The sequence below is a fragment of the Camelina sativa genome, chromosome 1 (assembly GCF_030686135.1).
Source record: "Camelina sativa cultivar CO46 ecotype springtype chromosome 1, ASM3068613v1".
Lineage (NCBI taxonomy): Eukaryota > Viridiplantae > Streptophyta > Magnoliopsida > Brassicales > Brassicaceae > Camelina > Camelina sativa.
In genome coordinates this window covers 12,355,307-12,376,679 of record NC_141880.1, presented here as the reverse complement: position 1 = coordinate 12,376,679, position 21,373 = coordinate 12,355,307, and the positions used below count along the sequence as shown (strand labels likewise).

General features: G+C 34.7%; 5 protein-coding genes and 1 pseudogene across 9 annotated transcripts; 5 read left to right on the top strand and 1 right to left on the bottom strand.

The window, feature by feature from the left end:
• The first annotated feature begins 1,429 nt into the window (after window positions 1–1,429).
• Window positions 1,430–5,605, top strand: LOC104789577 (putative ubiquitin-conjugating enzyme E2 37). The gene is made up of 9 exons (XM_087510726.1): window positions 1,430–1,772; window positions 1,883–1,952; window positions 2,011–2,116; window positions 2,267–2,364; window positions 2,448–2,520; window positions 2,630–3,166; window positions 3,880–4,016; window positions 4,831–4,954; window positions 5,287–5,605. Exons 1-9 carry the CDS (start codon window positions 1,430–1,432, stop codon window positions 5,428–5,430), a joined length of 1,632 nt encoding a protein of 543 aa, XP_087366852.1. The 3' UTR covers window positions 5,431–5,605.
• Window positions 5,606–7,721: 2,116 nt separating this feature from the next.
• On the top strand, window positions 7,722–9,737 carry LOC104789570 (monooxygenase 3-like). 3 transcript variants are annotated; one of them, XM_087457715.1, is made up of 6 exons: window positions 7,722–7,995; window positions 8,066–8,213; window positions 8,287–8,349; window positions 8,442–8,604; window positions 8,684–8,912; window positions 8,992–9,737. In XM_087457715.1, exons 2-6 carry the CDS (start codon window positions 8,143–8,145, stop codon window positions 9,534–9,536), a joined length of 1,071 nt encoding a protein of 356 aa, XP_087313841.1. In that variant the 5' UTR covers window positions 7,722–7,995; window positions 8,066–8,142; the 3' UTR covers window positions 9,537–9,737. The 3 variants fall into 3 exon arrangements, with proteins under 3 accessions (XP_087313841.1, XP_087313845.1, XP_087313834.1); XM_087457719.1 differs by having other exon boundaries at window positions 7,846–7,995; window positions 8,066–8,183; XM_087457708.1 differs by lacking the exons at window positions 7,722–7,995; window positions 8,066–8,213.
• Window positions 9,738–10,056: 319 nt separating this feature from the next.
• LOC104789565 (monooxygenase 3-like) lies at window positions 10,057–11,876 on the top strand. 2 transcript variants are annotated; one of them, XM_087457726.1, is made up of 6 exons: window positions 10,057–10,260; window positions 10,347–10,493; window positions 10,561–10,623; window positions 10,727–10,889; window positions 10,953–11,182; window positions 11,257–11,876. In XM_087457726.1, exons 1-5 carry the CDS (start codon window positions 10,172–10,174, stop codon window positions 11,175–11,177), a joined length of 687 nt encoding a protein of 228 aa, XP_087313852.1. In that variant the 5' UTR covers window positions 10,057–10,171; the 3' UTR covers window positions 11,178–11,182; window positions 11,257–11,876. The 2 variants fall into 2 exon arrangements, 1 of the variants encoding a protein (XP_087313852.1); XR_015561549.1 differs by having other exon boundaries at window positions 10,062–10,260; window positions 10,963–11,182.
• Window positions 11,361–11,876, top strand: LOC147949827 (monooxygenase 2 pseudogene; annotated as a pseudogene). Its single transcript, XR_015561527.1, has one exon. The product of XR_015561527.1 is annotated as a monooxygenase 2 pseudogene (transcript).
• A 4,830-nt stretch (window positions 11,877–16,706) lies between these two features.
• On the bottom strand, window positions 16,707–17,307 carry LOC109132229 (defensin-like protein 259). Its single transcript, XM_019243530.2, has 2 exons — window positions 17,153–17,307; window positions 16,707–16,969 (listed from the first exon to the last, which is right to left on the bottom strand). The coding sequence occupies exons 1-2, from the start codon at window positions 17,208–17,210 to the stop codon at window positions 16,770–16,772; spliced, it is 258 nt and encodes an 85-aa protein (XP_019099075.1). The 5' UTR covers window positions 17,211–17,307; the 3' UTR covers window positions 16,707–16,769.
• Window positions 17,308–20,675: 3,368 nt separating this feature from the next.
• LOC147949826 (uncharacterized) lies at window positions 20,676–21,074 on the top strand. The gene has a single exon (XM_087510705.1). It carries the CDS (start codon window positions 20,676–20,678, stop codon window positions 21,072–21,074), a length of 399 nt encoding a protein of 132 aa, XP_087366831.1.
• The last annotated feature ends 299 nt before the right edge of the window (window positions 21,075–21,373 follow it).

Below are 21,373 nucleotides of genomic sequence, written 5' to 3'. Positions count from 1 at the left end.
TCTAAAGAAAGAATTCGAGATGAAAGACCTAGGCAAGACAAAATTCTGTTTGGGATTGCAGCTTGAGTATATAAATGATGGAATCATTATTCCATCAAATGGCATATACAGAAAAGGTACTCAAGAGATTTAATATGGACCAAGCTCACCCATTGCCTAGCCCAATGGTTGTGAGGAGCCTTGATTTGGATAAAGATCCATTTGGTCCAAAGAAGGCCGATGAATAAATTCTCGGACCAAAAGTGCAATACCTCAGTGCAATAGGAGCGTTAATGTTCTTGGCTAGCAACACTAGACCAGACATATGTTTTGCCGTGAACCTCCTAGCAAGATTTAGCTCTTGTCCAACCCAAAGGCACTGGAACGATATTAAACATGTGTTGCGTTACCTACAAGGAATGCTTGATTTGGGTTTATATTATACTAACTATAACAAAGAAGGTTTAGTTGGTTTTGCTGATGCAGGTTATCTATCGGATCCGCACAATGCTAGGTCTCAAACCGGCTATGTCTTTACACACGGTGGTAAAGCTATTTCGTGGCGTTCTATGAAGTAAACCATTGCAGCTACTTCTTCTAATCATGACGAAATCTTAGCAATGCATGAAGCCAGCCATGAGTGTGTATGGTTGAGGTTGATGACTCAACATATCAGGACAGATTGTGGCATGGCCGACGATAAGGAAGCTACGGTTATCTACGAAGATAATACGGCCTGCATCGCACAGCTTAAGGAAGGATACATCAAGGGAGATCGGACAAAGCATATTGTGCCCAAGTTCTTCTTCACACATGAACTACAAAAGGCCGGAGAAGTTCAAGTGGTACAAGTTGAGTCTAGCGAAAATTCAGCCGATCTCTTCACCAAATCTTTACCGACATCAACATTCAAGAAGCTCACACACCAGATTGGAATGCGGAGACTTAAGGACTTCTAGGGATGCTTGGAACAGGGGGAGTAATGTGTGATGTACTCTTTTTCCTTCACCATGGTTTTGTCCCAATGGGTTTTCCTGGTAAGGTTTTAATGAGGCAGCACCCCCAAGCGCATTACAGAGATCCTACTTAGCATTTGCACGGTTATGTCATCCAAGGGGGAGTGTTATAAAACACGGATGGTGGATTACCATAACCGGCCCATACTCGGTCCGTACTCGGCCCATGTACGTCCAAGACAATAAGGCCCATCGGCCACCTCCTTTAGTCTAGGTCGGTTTAGACTTCCTAATGTACTTGGGCTTTACCCTTCACTATATATATGTAATGTTCTATTGAATCATAAATAATAAGATAAGAGAAAACCTCCTTTGAGTTTCTCTAGTTTACAACAAATGAGAGTTAAAATTGAGTTTAGTTAGATTAGGGGATAATATGTAATTTTACATGGTCAAAAAGTAGGTGGATACTTTATTAAAGTTGAATAAGTTGGATGTATATACTATTTTCTGATAATGTTGGGCCAATTAGTTTTGGGCCCATAAATTATTGGGACTTGAGAATTTTTTATCCAAAAATCTTTCCCCGCCATTGCCAAAATCACTTTTGCCCCCAAATCTTTTTTTTAATCAGAAGCTGTAGAGAGTCTAGAGACGAAGACGAAGAAGACATTTATTTTTCTCAATCATTGGCTCAAGCAGCGAGGTTAAGCATGCAAATGCACAAAGAGCTAAATCTTCTCCTCTCCGATCCACCTCACGGCGCTTCGTTTCCACATCTCTCTTCCGCCGCCGCTGGCTCCGGCGATCTCTCCACTTTCTCAACCATCGATGCTCGTAAGCCTTTTCTTCAATTCGCGTGATTGAATTAATCTCTTCCTCTTCTCTGTGCTTTAACCTGTTTTTGAGTTTTTTTTTTTGTCGTGTTTGGTTTTGGTTTTCCCAAGAAATCGAAGGTCCTGAAGATACAATATATGCTAATGGAATCTTCAATGTGAAGATTCAAATCCCTGAGAGGTAATCTATCAAACTCTTTTTGTTTGTGTTGGTTCTAATGTGAATTTTGTTAAATCAGATATCCATATCAGCCACCAATTGTGGCCTTTGCTACTCCGATTTATCACCCAAACATGGATAACAGTGGCCGGATTTTTCTTGACATCCTATATCTCCCTCCCAAGGTTAGATAGAGACTTTGTTTCACCAATTGTGTTGTTAAATTGAAGTTCTTGGCTATTAGAGAATACTTGAAAGGTAGATACTCATCAGTATTAGTGATGGAATACATGAATGCTCATGTTATGTAATAACTGTGTATAGTTTTCTGATAGGGTGCTTGGCAACCATCATTGAATATCTCAACAGTTTTGACTAGCATAAGGTTGCTACTTGGTGAACCAAATCCGGATGATGGTTTGATGTGTGAAGTAGTAAGTCTACTCTTTTGTTAGACATTTATTTTCTCTGAGATTTTGCGTTTTGTTTCTTTTAAAGTTTATTTTTTTGTTTACAAAGCAGGGAGTATAAATACAATAGACAGACTTTTGATTATAAGGCAAAAGAGATGACTGATAAATATGCTAAGGTTAAGACTGATGGATGCAGAAGCACATACTTTGTTATACTTATATATTCTTCATAAAATATGATTCTTCAGTGAGCTTTTATGTTAAATGATGATTTTGTTTCTTTAGAATCATGGAGATGAGAAGGCTTGTGAAAGTAGAAATAGTGTTTTAGCTGGTAATGACGATGGGATTAAGCTGAAGTTGACAGTGGAATATTGTGACACTGCAGCAAAAGCTCGACGAGAGGATGGAAATGGGAAGAGAAAAGCTGTGATTGGTTCTGGCGAGGCGAACACATTTGGTAATGATGGGATGAAAACGAGCAGGAAGAAGTTATCTCTTGCCTTGCCTCCTCAATCTCAAAAGAAAGACTTGTGTGGTGAAGAAGAGCTCACAAATGGAGTTTCAGCTGCTTATAAAGAAAACAAGAAACCAAATTCAAATGGAAAGAAGCTTTCTCTGGGGTTAAAGCAGCCATGTAAGGATACCTTGACGAGTTTTCAAACTTCTGCTGCAAAGAGTGAGAACAATAGACAAAACCGAGTTGCAGAGTTGAGTGAGGTTAGCAAAACCAAGGTAGTACATGCGCAAACTGAAACAGAACTGGAAATGAATCAAAATGAAAATGCAAGAAGTCGAGGTGAGTTTGAGAACTTGGTGTTATGAGCCGACATTGATCTAGTGATTGGAGCCGTGATTGAAATTAGAACAAGAGATTTAAAAGCTAACTTCCCTTTAACCCAACTCTCTCTTTTGAGAATTAGGTTAATTGTTGGAAGCTTGGAATTCTCATTAGCATAAGAGGGTTCTTATATAGAACCTTACAAACCAACCTATCTCTCCTATTAAAAGGAAACTATATAAAACCTTAAATCTAATTAAAAGGGAATAACAACATAATTCTAATAGCATATCAAAACCTAAATAATCATATCATTACTCCCATCTTCCACTTGAAGCTTGTCCTCAAGCTTCAGCTCATGGCATGTCCTCCTCTTCAATTGGTTCGTCGTCTTGATTAGCACCATCATTGACTACTGTGATCTGAAAAAGAACTGGTTTGCAAACATGCCCTCGGGTGAAGAATTCATCACAATTGAAGCAGAGACCTTTTGCTCGTCGCTCTTCCATTTTTGTGGTGGTCAATTTCTTCTAAAGCAGTTGTTGAGGAGCCGGTTTCTCTTCTGTTTGTTGGGGCAACTGAGCTTCCTTGTCTTTTCCACCCTTGGAGCTCTAACGATTTCTTGTCCTAGGGAACAAGACCGAGTGTTGAGCTATTGGTGCCAAATGTCCTCCAAACGTCCGTGTCCGCTTGTTATTATCGATCTTGTAATCATTATCTCGAGCATATTCCATTTCTTTAAAAATGGTCTCAGGACGGAGATACTCGACTTCCTTCCTTAAACTATCTGTCAGTCCAACGCAAAACTGCCACAGTTGTTGGTCTCCAATTAGTCTCGTTTGCCTTCCCAAACATTCCTCAAACTGGTTACAATACTCATCAATTGTTCCCGTATGTCGTAGATTATATAACTCTCCAATTGGATTCACGGCATCGGCCTTTCCAAAACGACTTTTACAAATCCTCTTCAATTCAGCCTAGCCTAGCCTATGCGTGAATAACCTTCTCAAATTGTTGTGCCAGTGATACGCTTTACCAGTCAAGACAAAGGTTGCTTGGCAAACTCTTGCATCGTCATTGAAGATACCTTGATCTTCGAAATAATCTTCACACTTTTGTAACCACTCAATTGCGTTAGCTGTACCATTGTAAGGTGGAAAGTCCATCCTTGATGGTGGCACCATAACTCTATCAGCCTCTTCCCTTCCACTTTCTCTAGAGCTCTTCCAACCAATTCCTTTTTGCACTCTAATATCTCATGTCACGTAACTGGTTGTTTCTTCTTCTTCTTGGACATCTCCAATTAGTCGAACTGGCCATTCTCCTCCCCCGTCAGCCAAGCGGTGACCACACTCTCTTCCCACGGAGCGTTTAGTCCATGGCCCTCCTGAAGAAACCCTTCTTTGATCGCTTATCAAACCTATGTTATCTTGAGATGTTCCCTTGTTTAGTTTGCTTTTCGATATAGAGACTTCTTCTTTTCCTTCATCTATCTCGTCTTTAGCCACAACTAACGAAAGAGCTTCAAATTTTTTTGTGTTTTCTCCTTTTTCTGTCATAAAGCTCTCTTGGAGTTTTTTTTGTGTTTTTCACAAAGTTCCTCACGAAGTTCTTCTATCCTTGATTTAGTCTGCTCTCTCTCCTCTTGCTGGGCTGCAACAATGGATTCCAGAGCCGCCTGTTGTGCCTTTGTTGCCTTTTGCAGATCCTTGGTGTTAGCCTTCATCGGAGTTAACTTCTCGTTGATCTTGTTAATGTCAGCTTTCAGCTCCGTTTTCATTGATTCCATCGCTTCAAACAGTTTTGCTTCCATCGCTTCAAGCAGTTTTGTGAGTAGAGCTTGAATGGATCCAGTCTTTCCCATTGAATCGTCTTGCTCCGATACCAATTTGTTATGAGCCGACTTTGATCTAGTGATTGGAGCCGTGATTGAAACTAGAACAAGAGATTTAAGAGCTAACTTCCCTTTAACCCAACTCTCTCCTTGAGAATTAGGTTAATTGTTGGAAGTTTTGAATTTTCATTAGCATAAGAGGGTTCTTATATAGAACCTTACAAACCGACCTATCTCTCCTATTAAAAGGAAACTATATAAAACCTTAAATCTAATTAAAAAGGAGTAACACCATAATTCTAATAGCATATCAAAACCTAATAATCATATCACTCGGTCTTGGAAGAAACAGCAGTACTTGAATCCATTGTTGTTCTAGACAGTGATGATAGTGGAGAAGAAGAAACAGTCTCTTCATGGTCAAGGTTATCACTGGCAAGAGGAAGAAGAGGCCTCAAGTGTAGACCTTAAAAAGTGACGAAAACTGTTTTGTTGTTTTTTTGGGTGGAATCAAAGCTTTCAGATTAATTTTTTCTTAAGCTTATGGTTATTAGTCTTGAAATGTAAATGGGAATCTTGTTCTGTCTTTGATAAAGTCTATGAAGTATCGATGGATAAAGTCTTATTGATAAGAGTAGATTAGAATGAACTTTTTAGAAATTAGAAACACCAACATTTGTTTAAGCCAACATTGCAGATTCCATCTTTGGGACATGTAAAGAGACAATCGAAGTCCTTCTTGCACGGTATGTTGGTATAACTGCCGCCGGCGTAACTTGAACTTCCGGCGAAATCCTCTAGTTTCCTCTTCTCATCAGCTCCACGTAGCTCTCTTGCTTCTGCTCCAACATCTTCTCCATCATTTGCATATGCAACACATCATCATCTCTTCATTAGTTCCTCACTACTTTTTTGTTAAATGGAATGTAAAAAATTTGATTGATGTCTCTATGCATTATAAATTTTATATTAAAACTAAATTAAATGAAAAATAAAATAGTAAGAAAAATTGTATTGAACCTTTTCATCATTTTGTTTAGATAAAAAAAACACTTCCTAGATGTGATGACCAGAATGAAAACCAAGAGCGAAAGCTTGAGAGAAACGTTCTTCATTTTCAATCTATTTAGGAAATTTTCTACTATAAAATTGGAATATCTTGAAAGTTTGATACTGCTCGAGTGCGCATATATATATCTTTATAATTTGGCAAGTCTAATCCTGTTTTTTTTTTTTTTTTTTTAATCTAGAATTTTATTGATAGAATTTTGTGGAGTACACAGGTGAAATACAAACTTATGCCTGCCAAAACAAAATTTACCCAAAGTCTAATGTCCAAAAGAGGGAAGCAAAGATCGATACTAAAAAGCTAAAAATATACAAAGATAGAAGAAGATCCCCATTTGCAAGACAAACCTAAACTGAAAAACCCGATACAAAGGAAACAAACTAAATCCATCAAGGAAAACAATCTATTCTTAATAAAAGATTTTAGATTTTATCAAATATACAGTGAGTAATAAAAGATTTTAGATTTCCTTTTTAAACCTATTTACATACTTGAAAGACTATTAAGAGTTATTTGATTTCTCAAAAGTGGGAAAGAATCTACATAAAAACAGAATATGAAATCTTTAGTAACTATCACAATTCAAAAGTTTCATTGAGTGTATCTAGTCTAGGCATTCGGGTACCCGCTTGAGTTCGGATTGGATATTTCGGATTTTTGGGTTTAGAGATATATGACCCGTTCGGGTATTTCTAGACTTCGGGTTTGGATCGGGTTTGGTTCGTGTATTTCGGATTCGAATTCGGATTACCCGAAATTCAAAAAACTCAAAATTTTAGTATCTAATTTAATTCGAATTATTCAATAATACGCAATATTTCTAAAAATTTAGAGTATTTAACCAAATTTTCTAATAAACAGTTTAAATACTTCAAATTATCAAAAATATCTAAAAATCTGAATATTTTGGACACTTATATTATTAAAATTATAAATATTACTAATATATTATTACTATATATTAAAAATATGGGTATATTCGAATACCCGTTCGGATTTCGGTTCGGATCAGGTTCGGGTTCGGATTTTTGGATTTAGAGATTTAGAGCACGTTCCGGTATTTTACAATTTCGGATACGGATTCGGATCGGGTTTTTCGGGTTGGTTCCGGGTATTTTGTCCAGGCCTATGTGTATCTATCTAATATTCCAAGTGATTTGAGTTTTTATGAGATTTTAAATGATTTTGATGATTTCAAGTAAGTTGATATAATTTAGTGTAATATTTTTTCAAATCCTACATAAAATCATGAGATTTGATACCAATCTGACAGTGGACTTTAAGATAGATTTTTAAATCATTAATTCAATAAAAGTGGATTCAGAAGATTTTTAAAATTTATGATTAAATAATATAAGATTTGTAAATTTTTGACAAATCATTTAAAATGTGAAGTTGAATATACCATTTTATCCTTAGATATTAATAGTAGAGAATCTTCTATAACTTTTCTTTTTCTTCCTATTTTCACCATAGGAAGGAAAGTAAAAAATTAAAAAATTACTTGTACTAACTCATCCCCAAATAAATCTCCTACTTTGCATTGACTTTGTAGATTGAAGTTTCAACGTTAATCAAAAGTGACGTGTCTTTAAACAAACAGATTTGAGACTTTTAAAAATATCCAAATTCTTTTTTAATGTAATGATTTAGTCTTTAACTATGGAAACTAATTTGGTCCACTGATGGTCTAAAGATTTGTGTGTTTTGTTTTGTCTGTAATTATTTCATTCCACGCGCCAAAAGTGCGTGTCTACTCTTTACACGATGATGAACTCTTTTATCATAATATATAAATTTTGGATTTTTACTGAATTGAGTTGGTTTCTTATGTTGACTTTAATCTAATAACAGAGGACGAAAGATCAGAGCTTTCTACAAACTATGGAAGCAGAAGAAAGTACCCAAGATATCATCATCGTCAGAGCTGGAATCTCCGGCCTTGCCACCGCACTTGGGCTCCATAGGTATGCGTGTGTGTCAAAAGTATACGTTATATAGTCCATGTAAGTTAATTAATCGAAGTTGTGGTTACAGACTTGGGATCAGAAGCATAGTGTTGGAATCTTCTGAGAATCTGAGAGCCACAGGATTTGCAATCTCCTTATATTTCAATGCTTGGAAGGCCATGGAAGCTCTCGGTATCTCTCAGCATGTTCGTAGTCTCGGGTGATCGTTTCCAAGGGTAACTAATAATTAAAACACTGTTACGATTAATAGCAACTATGAACTTATTATTTAGTTGACCTTTGATGCAGATGGGTGGTCACACCCATTTCTTCAGGGAATCCTCCTAAAGAAATGTTCTTTCCAGAATCTGAGTATGTATCTTTTTATTTTCTCCTTTGGACAATTGACTAAAACAAAGAAGAAGAAACCTTTATTATAACTTTTGTTGAAATGGTTTTGTTAGAGAATATGAGGTTCGCTGCGTACAGAGGAAGTCGTTGTTAGAGGCTCTAGCTGGTGAATTGCCTGATGGGACCATACGGTTCTCATCTAAGCTTGTTCACATCGAATTGTCCGGACATTACAAGATGGTTCATCTCTCTGACGGGACTATACTCAAAACCAAGGTACTAACTACTTAGTCATGACGACTCATGTGTAAAATAGCTAGGCTGATCATGTAAACGAATTTGTGGTCTTTGAAAGGTTTTGGTAGGGTGTGATGGAGTGAATTCAGTGGTTGGTAAGTGGCTAGGCTTCAAGAATCCGGTTAAAAGTCCCCGGTTCGCAATCCTTGGGCTCACTCATTTCCCGACAGGCCACGGATTAGGGAGAAGGTTCTTTCAGTTTTTTGGCAACGGTGTTCGTTACGGTTTCATCTCATGTGACCAAAACACTGTCTACTGGTTTCTAACCCACACCTCTACTGAGATAGGTAAATGAAACTTTTATTGTAGATATATATATATCTTTGTTCATATCGCTATTGATTCATCTCCTTGACTTTGTTATAGATAAGAAAAACCGGGAAAAGATCAAACAGTTTGTGGTGACCAAGATCAAAGACTTGCCTGACAACATCAAGAGTATCGCGGAGACAGCTGATCTTGATAGTTTGGTGATGTCTCGACTGAAGTATAGACCCCCTTGGGAACTCCTTTGGGCAAACATTGCAAAAGACAACGTATGTGTTGCAGGGGATGCACTTCACCCAATGACTCCTGATATTGGACAAGGTGGTTCCTCTGCCATGGAGGACGGAGTTATCCTCGCTCGTTATCTCGGTGAAGCTATGAAAGCTAAGAATCCAAAAGGAGAAACAGAAGATGAGGAAGAGAGTTATAAGCGGATTCAAGATGGTTTGAAGAAGTATGCTAGGGAAAGGAGATGGAGGAGCATTGATCTTATAACTACATCATATACAGTAGGTTTCATACAGCAGAGCGGATGGAAGTGGCTGACCTTGTTCAGAGACAAATTCCTGTCCTCTTTTCTTTCTTGGTTGCTGATGAAAAAATCTCATTTCAACTGTGGAAGTCTCAGTCTCAGCCATGAATGATTGATTCTCATTTCTCAAAATCTCAATGAGCAAGCAGAATGGGATCTTAGTCAAAAGCTTGTTGCTTCAAGACTATCATCATATCTCAGTAGAAAGGAAAGGATTGATAAAGATACAAAGGCTCATTGGTGAACAAGATAACGTGATGAGAAAATAATGTATGTGACATTTTCTTACAAAGAACCATAACATTTTGCAAAACAGGATTTCACCTTCAATTTCGAAAAACAGGACTAATATTTTTTTTTTAATATGAAAACATTTTAAATACTAATATTCTTAAGGATAATTTTTGTAAATACCACTAAAATGGTATTTTTAAAAAATCATCTAGTTTTAAATTAATACTTATAAATTGATATCTGGAAAAATCATTAATAATTGTTGGTCCTAAAATCAGGTTATGAATCCAATAATATATAATCTGTTTATAAATTGATATCTTGATTAATAAAATTTATTTTTATTTTATTAATTTATAGAAGTTTTACTAAGTTTGGATTTTTATTATTTAGAGAACTATGACTGTAACCACCGCTACTTAAGTGCCTTGTTTGACTAGCCATCCTACGTTCCTACTCCACGACCTCCACATATTACTTTAATCTATAACACATAAGATTATCGACAAAACCATGGAAGCAAAAGCTGCAGCAGACACCCAAGATATAATCATCGTCGGAGCTGGGATCTCCGGCCTTGCCACAGCACTTGGACTACACAGGTGATTGTGTGTGTGTGTGAATTGTGAAAGTATCTGCCTTTGAGTTATAGAAACAGAGTAATTAAGTTAACCAAAGTGTTTCACAGGCTTGGGATAAGAAGCACGGTGCTTGAATCTTCTGAGAAACTAAGAGCCACAGGATTTGCACTTTCCTTTTATTTCAATGCTTGGAAGGCCCTTGAAGCTCTTGGTATCTCACAGCATCTTCGCAGTCACCATGATCGACTTCAAGGGTAACTAATAATTACTATTTTCATTGCAATTATGTCGCAAAGGAACTTATCTTTAGTCTTGATGTAGATGGATGGTCGGATCCATCTCTGCTGAGAATCCTCCTAAAGAGATGTTATTACCAGAATCTGAGTACGGTTCTTGTCCTCTGGACTTCACTCACATTCACATATGAATGTTATAATAACATTAAAGAAGAAAACTTTTATAACCTTGTTGAAATGGGTTTTGCTAGAGAATATGAGGTTCGATGTGTACATAGGAAAATGTTGTTAGAGACTCTAGCGAGTGAGTTACCTGAAGGGACCATAAGGTTTTTATCTAAGGTTGTTCATATCGAATTGTCTGGGTACTACAAGATGGTTCATCTTTCTGACGGGACTGTACACAAAACCAAGGTAGTTACTACTTGTCCTGTGTGATGTTAACTGAATTGTGGGTTTTTTCTGAACGACATTTAGGTCTTGGTAGGGTGTGATGGAGTGAACTCAGTGGTAGGTAAATGGCTAGGCTTCAAGAGTCCGGCTACAACTGCCCGGTTAGGAATTCGAGGGATCGCACATTTCCCAACAGGCCATGGATTTGAGAAAAAGGTTCTTTCAGTTTTATGGCAACGGTGTTCGTTCAGGTTTTGTCCCCTGCGACCAAAACAGTGTCTACTGGTTCCTAACCCACACCTCTACTAGTATAGGTAAATGGAACTTTACTGTAGATTTTGTTCATATCCTCTTTATTATCATTGACGCCTCTCTTTGCGCTTGTTAGCCGAGGAGACAAATCCGGAAAACATCAAACAGTTTGTGCTGAACAAGATCAGAGACTTACCTAAAAACATCAAGAGTGTTGTGGAAACCACTGATCTTGATAGCATGGTGATGTCTCGGTTAAAGTATCGACCTCCGTGGGAACTCCTTTGGGCAAACATTGCAAAAGATAACGTATGCGTTGCAGGGGATGCACTTCACCCTATGACCCCTGATATAGGACAAGGTGGTTGCTCAGCCATGGAAGATGGAGTTATCCTTGCTCGTTGTCTCGGTGAAGCTATAAAATTTAAGAATGATCTGATGGGTGAAACAGAAGATGATCAAAACGAGAGTTATAAGCGGATTGAAGTAGGTTTAAAGAAGTATGCAAGAGAAAGGAAATGGAGAAGCATTGGTCTTATAATCGCGGCATATACAGTAGGTTTCATACAGCAAAGCAGAGGGAAGTGGATGAACCTGTTCACAGATAGGTTCTTGAGGCCTCTCCTTTCTCAGTTACGGCTGAAAATGTCTCATTTCGATTGCGGAAGCCTTAGCATTAATTCTCATGAACTGTAATCTTTAGACCATTTTTTTTTTTTTTTCCGATAACTTATAATAAGAGAAGGTTTTTTCTAACTTTTACTCACATTGCCACATTTGGTATTTTCTTTTAGTGACACCTGTCATTTTTTATTTTTATTTTATTCTTCTAAAACAAATTTATATCATTTATAATTCCAAATAATCATATTTCTCTTCTTAATATTGGTACAATTGACATATATTTTTAAATCTATTTTTATATCTTAAGTTCTTTTCTTAAACAAAATTAGATTATTTTCTAATAAAATTAAAATCTCATATTATATAGATGATACAAAATATAAAATTCTACAACATTTACTAATAAATAACTGATATTTGATACATGTACTTTACACATTTTTCTTACATTTTATTAAATTTGTCTTTCGTCCTTTAAAGTGAAAAAACACACACTATTTTATAATAAAAGAAAATATCATAATAAAAACCATATCTTGGATGAGAAATAAAATAGTTTAAATACATGATTATGATTAAGCTTTTATGTAATTTTATAAACCTTAATTTTTACACGTTTTAGAATCATATAATATTTTGTTTCATCTTACGGATGGCGGAGTATGGTTTCTGATCGCTCTCTCATAAACAAAGGACTCATTAAACGGGTAGGATCCGGTGATTCCATCTCGGTATGGTCTGATCCTTGGATTCCTGCTCAACTCCCGAGACCAGCACTGCGCACAGAGTCGGTTTTCGATCCTTCGCTTCGAGTTAATACCCTCATTGACAGGAGTTCAAACTCCTGGAATATGGCTTTACTTTCGGCTACTTTTGTACCGGAGGATGTTGCAATCATTTCGGCTATACCCTTGGGCAGTTATCCCTCACCGGATAGGTTGGGATGGCATCTTACAAAAAATGGCATTTATACGGTCAAATCAGGATATAATACTCTGCGGCAGCATAAGGTCGGTTCCACTGTGACGACAGTTTCTGGCCCCAATATTATTCCTTTACAAGCCTTTTTTTGGCAGATTCGGTGTCCTCCAAAACTTAGGCATTTTATGTGGCAAGTTCTCACTGGCTGTGTCGCAACAACAGTGAATCTTCGGAAGCGCGGAATGGGTTGTGATATTGAGTGTGCTCTTTGTGGCTGGTCGGAAGAGACAATCAATCATGTTCTGTTTGAGTGTCCTCCGGCAAGACAGGTTTGGGCATTATCCCCGTTTCCAATGGGGCCGGGGTTATTTCCTACATCGTCGATTTATGCAAATATGGATTTTTTGTTTTAGAGATTTCAGCAGGTTTCCTTGGCAATTTTATATCCTTGGCTTTTATGGTATATATGGAAGGCATGGAATGATAAAGTTTTTAGCAACTTGGACACTAATCCACTTGCGATTTTGCGGATAGCGGAGGATGAATTCAAGGTTTGGTCTTCGGCGCAGGCTGAAATTTCGGGAGAATCCCCATATGGTGATATCCGAACGGGTCCTGCGAGTGACAATATTTTAGGGGTGGATAGACATGTTACGAGTTATAGATGTTTTGTGGATGAGTCCAGGAAAGCGTCAGACCAATACGCTGGTCGCGGGTGGTATTGTCTATCCCCTGTAGGGGATCCCCCAACTATGGGGGCAGCCAACCTCCGTCGTAGTCTTTCACCCATTCACGCTGAGGTTGAAGCCTTAGGCTTATATAATATGAGAAGGTTTTTCTCAACTTTTGATATGAAGATGACACTTGGCATGTTCTATTTGATACCTGTATTTTGTTGTTGTTTGGGTCTAATTATCTAAATTCATTTGTATTTTAGAGGCCCATAAAAAAAAAAAAAAAAAATCTGAACATTTTCAAGACTTTCTTCTTCCACTGTAGACCCTTCCCATCTAAAGCCAACATTTATCAGTTTGTGGTTTCATAATAGAAAAAAAAACAAACAAAAATAGTTTATTTTGAAATTATAATTATGGGTTGCAATCTTATGAATGATTCATGGACAAGAAAATATTCTAATTTATGTAAAAATGTATTTTTGGGTTTCAATCTTATAAATGATTCATGGGTAAGAAAAGATTCTAAATTATGTTAGATTGTGGGTTCTCAAAAATCTCTTATAAATTCATAAATTTTTAGTTCAAAATTAAATTTTGGCTATTAATCTTATATAATCTAATGGTAAGATGTTTTATGTAAGTAATTTGATAATTGCTTACTTATTTATTCCTCATTAGAGATCTAACCAATTTGTTTTCCATAAAATTAGAATTCAATCCCTAATTACTCTTCTTTTAAAAAAAAAATTTCAGTCATTAGGTTCCTATGAAATATAATATATTTTTATGTCTTTCCAAATTGCAATAGATATTTTTGAATAACTTTTTTTTATATACATTTTTAAGTTATTATGTAGCATTTATACTACACAGACAAAAATAAGATGAGAATGTTTGACAAATTGATTTATTCATTTGAGTTTTTATGTATGCCTTTCCTAATCTCCATGGGCCGGTCCCGCAATTTTATATGCTCTACGCCAATTTTTTAAAACAATTTTTACTATGAAAAATAAACTCATAAAAATAGTAAATATAAAAAATATTTAATAAAATAGTTTCTATGCCCATAAACCAAAATATGTTCGTTTTGCTTGCTCATAATTTCTTTGTCTTTTCAATGTTTATATGTTGATTTAAATATATATATATATATGAAATAAATATTACATTGCTTAATCACTCATTATTTTTTTTAAACTCATTAACAACAAGTGTAATCTAATGCTCATTCACTCATTAATTCAATGTTCATTCACCAACAATTCAAAAAATGAGATAGTTTTTCACATAAAACTAATAAAATTTCATCTGTAAATATACTGTTTTCTTATATAATACTTGAACTTATAATTTTTTTGAACTTAAAAAAAGAAGTTTAAGAACAACTGAACTTTTTTTTCTCCTACATAAAATACCTAAAACTTTTGGTGTAAAATATGCCCCAAAATTTTTGATGCCCAAATTTTTTTTCCTTACATTAAATACCTAAAACATTTGGCGTAAAATATGCCCTATAACTTTCGGTGTAAAATATGCCCCAAAATTTTTTTGTAGATTCATTTGCTTGGTATATGGGCGGGACCATGTTTTATTTTAATTCGGGTTCACTTGTGTTGGTTGTGGTAATACTATTACATCATAAAAAAAGATAAACTATCATGATTCAGTATGTTGAACATGTTAGGCCCTACCTAACATGTTCTTTTCTTATATTTTAGAATCTCAATTTTTTTTTTTGGATATTTATGTGGTAAAGCAGGCTAAAAAATTTCTTATTCCATAGATGCATATGAGTCTCTTCATTTTAAATTTAGCTTTTTACTAGTCTTCATTATTAAACTAAAAAATATATTTATTTCAAACTATTATAAAAAGGAAAATTGTATGTTACTATGTTTAAAAGATCATGTTATTAATGCAAAATAATAAGCTAAAATTTTCTCAAATTACTAAAATTCAAAAATAATGTAGGCTAAACCCGTGTATAACACGGGATGACTTCTAGTATATTAATAATGAAAACTTATTTCTTGGTAGTTGGTACAGAGTAATAACCGTAGTCTTTAAACACTAACGACAATATTAGTCGTGTAAATTTGGCAACCGAATCATCCCTTCCTTCTTAGATAAGCACAAGAGGACAATTAGGCACGTCCACGTTATTTTCCACGTCCACGGTTACATCTTCCACGTTAGCCTTGATGGAAGGTTGGACCGGTCTTTCACGCAACAGTCTCTGCCCGGATGGAGTCATATGATCCATCATTTCCGACCCACTGTCGGACCCATATGCATTAACTGAATCTTCACCATCTCATGGAAGTGATTCCCCATCAGATAACGAGGTACCCAAACGATTGAACCTGTTTTTAGCTAGGACATTCTCTATCTCATGGTCACTTAGACTCTCCATTCTCTTTGTGCCTACAGTTTCCATAACCTATTGAAATGTGCATATCGCCTTAGTTATAACTTCAACTTCAACATTAGTGTGACAATCTGCCTGCCTCAATGTCTAAGACTGTTTTGACTGTTATGAGCCGCAGCCTTTGCCTTCTTTCTAGTAATAGGTATTGTTTTTGAAAGTAAGATAATGAAAACGATTTAGCTAAAACTCCCTTTAATCCAACTCTCTCTTTGAGAATTAGGTTAATTGTTGGAGCTTGAAATTCTCATTAGCATAAAAGAGTTCTTATATTGAACCTTACAAACCGACCTATCTCTCGTATTAAAATTAAATTATATAAAACCTTATATCTAATTAAAAAGGAATAACACCATAATTCTAATAACGTATCAAAACCTAATAATTATATCATCCACTTGGGTTACTGATTTTGGCGGTGATGTCAACAGTTGGGGGTTCTTGTTGTTTAGTAATTGTCGAAACTAAAATTGTTGCAGTAGTTAAACCCTCATTAACATGAGTGAAGACCTCGTTGGACAAGGTAAGATCCCAAAACCAGACTATTGCGTCCGGTTCGAAGCCAGAGTTGAAACCAACCCTGCCATTAATGCTTCCAACGAGGGTCACTGGAAGTCCAGCCTCAGACTAGTCTTGAGTCTGATGTTCTAGAACAGAGCTTACTCTGCCTTTCATCTTCCACCGACGCGCGGTAGAAGCAGAGAGGATACACTTCTTCTTCTCTCTTTGGAGGGTACCAATATCGTTACTCGAACCATGGTGGGACTTCAATATCTTGCTAAGTCATCACCACTTAGACCAATTCTCATGAACTTTAATCTATAATCCAATGTTTGAGGAGTTTCTTTGAGACAAATTGGTGAGTCAAAACTAAGGTACTTGAGCAGACTAATATGGAACCGTAAATGAAGTTTTAAAAAAAATATGCGCTTGGAATATATATGAAGGATCATTGATGAATAATTTTTATCCATAAAGTAGATTGCAATGTGATTAATATTACAAACATTCACATCTGCCAAGGCGTTCGTTGCAGAATCCTCCCTTATGACCGGGACATTTGAAGTAACAATCGATGTCCCTCTTGCAACTTAGAGCCTTGCCCAGTGTGTCACCGATGCTTACGTACTCTGGACTTGCGGCGGCACCTTCAAAACTAGCATCAACTTCGGTGAAATGTCTTGCTTGTGCTCCAAGATCTTCTCATCCATCATTTGCATAAAACAAAATGGCTTTAAAGGTTAAACTCTTCATCTAGAAACAAAAATACTAATAACCAATACTTCAAAATATACTTTTTATTTCTATCACTTGTACAAAAAAAACACATCTTTACAATGCACCTGGTGACAAAAGAAAAGGCAAAATAAAGAAAAACTTACTAGATGTGATGACCAAAATGAAAACCAAGAGTGACAGCTTGAGAGAAGCGTTCTTCATTTTCAAATTTGCTTTGGTTTTTTTAACTTCAGAACTTCGAGCCTCGTTAAAGTTTGCTATGTGTCCCTAGGATTTAGCCGTACGTTTATAATGTAGTAAACTATAAAATCTAGAACAATTAGTCAAAACTTAAAACTTTATTACTTAAACTGGGTCATTTGTGTTTTCTTGACTAGAAAATCATACCATATTTCAAGATTTTAGATAACACACATAATTATAAAAAAAAAATTGACTAGAAAAGTATACCATAAAAATTGAAATTTTATACTCAAAACACAATGGCCTGATTGGTAACGGCAATTATTTGTGGCTGTAGAGACTTTGACTTTAATTTGGCAGTATATGCTTTCCTATTCTCTGTTTTATTATGAGCCAATTTATTTTTGTTTTCCTATTCTCTGTTTTATTATGAGCCAATTAATCGACTTATAGTTTTATAAATTTCAAAAATTCTACTATCATGTTCTCGAATTTATATTTGTATACCGATTGTGCTGATTTTTATAATTCATCGATTGATCCTATTTATTTTCCTGTTTGTATAGTGATTTCTTGGAAAGCAAGATCCACTAATCATAAAGCTTTGGTTGTTGTTAGTTCACCTTACAAAAATGTATAATATTGTGTTTTTTTGGTTGAGGTTTCACGTTTAAATCTTTAATCATGTTCTCAAAATTTATATTTGTATTCCGATTCACTGTTTTATTATGAGCCAATTAATCGACTGATCGACTGATTCTTTTTATTTTCCTGTTCTTATAGTTTTTTCTTGAACATAAGATCCATAAATCATAATGCTTTGGTTGTTCTTCGTTCACTTTTTAAAAAGGGTATAATAATTATGCTTATTTTCCACGTAGGTATTGTGAACGAGCTGAATCGATCAAAATTTTTGTTTCTAATTAATATCAGGAATTATTTTCTATAATCACAATGCTTATATCGATTGTATTTTTCTCTTATTACTGATCTCATAATTTGATTTTTACTTGGATTGCCATATTTATAGGAAAAATATAATCGTAAATAGCCATGTATATTCTCGGGTATGTGGAATCGATTTTTTTTTTAATTCCTCTTTAGTTTGAATTTCATTAGATTAATTAATTCCATGTTTTAAATTATTACTTAATATATATATATATATATATATATATATATATATATATTTTGAACAGGATATACCTAAAGAACACCACAATGACGATGGTCGTGATGATGATGTTGTGATTCATTCGACAACTACAAGAACTAAATTCTCGGAATGGATTTTATTTAATACACAAGCTCTTCAACCCAAAAAAATCACTTATTATGAAATCCCATATCAATCCGTATGGTGTCATAAAGAGATGATATGTAAGCCAAGCTCAAAGAGAAAACACTTTTTTTTACCCTACAATATTCCTGTTACATTTGTTCCTTTGGTTTAGTTTTTATTTATTTTAATGTAACAATAATATAATTATTAATATATTGATATTTTATCTTTTAAAATATTACACTTTTTATTAATTTTGTCTAAAAGAATCATTAATTAATAATTTTTGATAATATTTAATTTGTGAATAAATTTATTATAAAAGTTTTTGACAATATTTAAAAATTATATTATTATAATTAAAAAAATTATACATAAATAAATGAAAAATAAAAATTTATATTTTTAAACTTATATAATTTCGTAAATTTAAACGATGAACATGTAAGAAAGTATTATTATATACCTTCATTTGTAAAAATCAAACTCGCAAAGGATAAAGCCCATGATTTTTAAGAAATTTACAAATTTGAAATGATAAAGGTAGAAATAACTACTGTTTGAAAAAGAAAATTAACATATCTCAAAAAAATATATACATAAATATGTTATACATACTTACTTAAGTGGATGATTATCTTTATAAGTATATTTATTATAATAAACTTAAGGTGATAAAGATGGAAATTATTATAATTATGGAAATGAATATATGTTGGTTATATTTAAAAATAAAAAATAAAAAAATAACATAAACGATACGATTAGGATGTAAATAAGTATTGTTTAAATAAGTAAGTTAACATATATAAGAGATATATGTGTTATATATTTACCATTATCTATTATATTATTAATTAATTGTGAATTTAGAAATGTATAGCAATCTCTAAGGTTGTATATATAGACCTTGGTCAGAGCTTATGATTGATATCCAACTCTCGAATATATTTTAAGGTTCTTAAAAATTTATCTTCATTCAATGCTTTTATTGTGTTTGACAATATAATTTTGATTATAATTGTTGAATTTGTTAAGTACAGGTTATATTATTGTCATGAATTCTCCAACTGATCGTGTTTCACGTTTGAATCTTTCAAAATACGAATGGAAAATCCGGGTTAGAATCTTGTGTTTATGGGAAGAAAAATCTCTCCGACTTGATTCAACCCTAGAGATGATTTTAACAGATGATCAGGTTTGTTAAATGTTTTAATTCTTAGACAATGACATGTAATCCGGGTGTCTAATTTTCCACCCGGGAAAGGGAAAGTCAAGCTCCCTAAGCTGAAAAGTCCACCAAATACATTATCGGCGTTGTTATATAATCATGATGATAGGAGTGACAACTTTCGTGATAATATAAGAGCATACAATATGATGTTTCATCTTCCTGGACAGGAATTGGTTTTTTACAACGAAGATGATCCTATCGCAGATGTTATGAAGCGTTCAGCCAGAGGATCTTAATTGTTGGCTTCGATGGAATGCAATAAAAAAATACCCGGAAGGTAGAAGTCTCACTTATGCTGAATTTCCTAACATGTTTGTGTGGGTTAAGAGTAAAAGAATCTGGCAACCAAGATCTAAGAAAAGAAAGAGTTTTGCAGTAGGTAGAGTTACTTATGTACCACCTGCTATAGGGCAGGCCTATTACTTGAGATTTTTACTTAATACAGTTCCAGGAGCCACAAGTTTTGAATTTTTAAAGACGGTTAAAGGTAAACTGTACGAGGAATTTAAAGATGCCAGTTTTGCATTGGGAATATTGGATGACGACAAAGAATATATTTTAGCTATAAAGGAGACAAGTACATGGTGTTTTGGACCGTTTCTAAGGAAGTTGTTTGCCATACTGTTGCTTTCAAAAAGTGTTTTAGTGCCTCTCGATCTCTGGGTCGCTACAAAAGATATATTGTGCGAAGATATTTTATATTTGCAAAGGAATCGTACGAACAACCAAGATACATATATAGTTATTTTATAATTATATAAAAGTAATATAAAGATATATTGGTGTAAACTGACGTTTACGTTTATTATTCATAAAAAAAATATGTCAACTAAAATCAAACTACTTTATAATGCAGGTCTAATGTTAAGTCAGGAACATATAAAAAACCTATGTCTAGCTGAGATTGAAATGATTATGCGGTCTAAGGGAAGCTCTTTGTCAACTATTATGAATATGCCTAAATCAGATGGATAATAATGAGAATAGGCTTCTCATAGATGAGAGAAACTACAAGCATGATGAACAAGTAAAGAATTACGACAGGTTATTACGTATGGCAACCAATGAGCAAAAAAGTGTATATTTAGAAATTATTAATGTTGTGAATCGAAACAAGGGAGGTATGATTTTTGTTCATGAATTTGGTGGTACTGGAAAAACATTCTTATGGAGTATTCTTGGTGCTGATAATCGATCTAGAGGTGATATTGTTCTTAATGTTGCGTCAAGTGGTATAGCTGCTTTGCTTATGGAAGGTGGTAGGACAGCACATTCTAGATTTAGTATACCGATCCATGTGGACGAATATACAACGTGTTCAATAGAAGTCAATTCTCATCTTGCCGAGTTAATTAGAGAAGCATGACTCATTATATGGGATGAGGCTCCAATGATGAACACATTTTGTTTCAAAACGTTGGATAGGAGTTTGAGAGATATTATGAAATGTGATCGGGTTTTTGGAGGTAAGGTTTTTGTTTTAGGGGGGTGATTTTAGACAGATTCTACCGGTTGTGCCAGAAGCTGGTAGAGTTGGGACAATTTTAGCCTCTATAAACTCATCTTTGCTTTGGAATAGTAGTAAAGTACTTCAGCTTACACAAAATATGAGACTCCCTAAGGCTAAAAATAGTCGGGATGCAAATGATCTCTCTATGTTTTCAA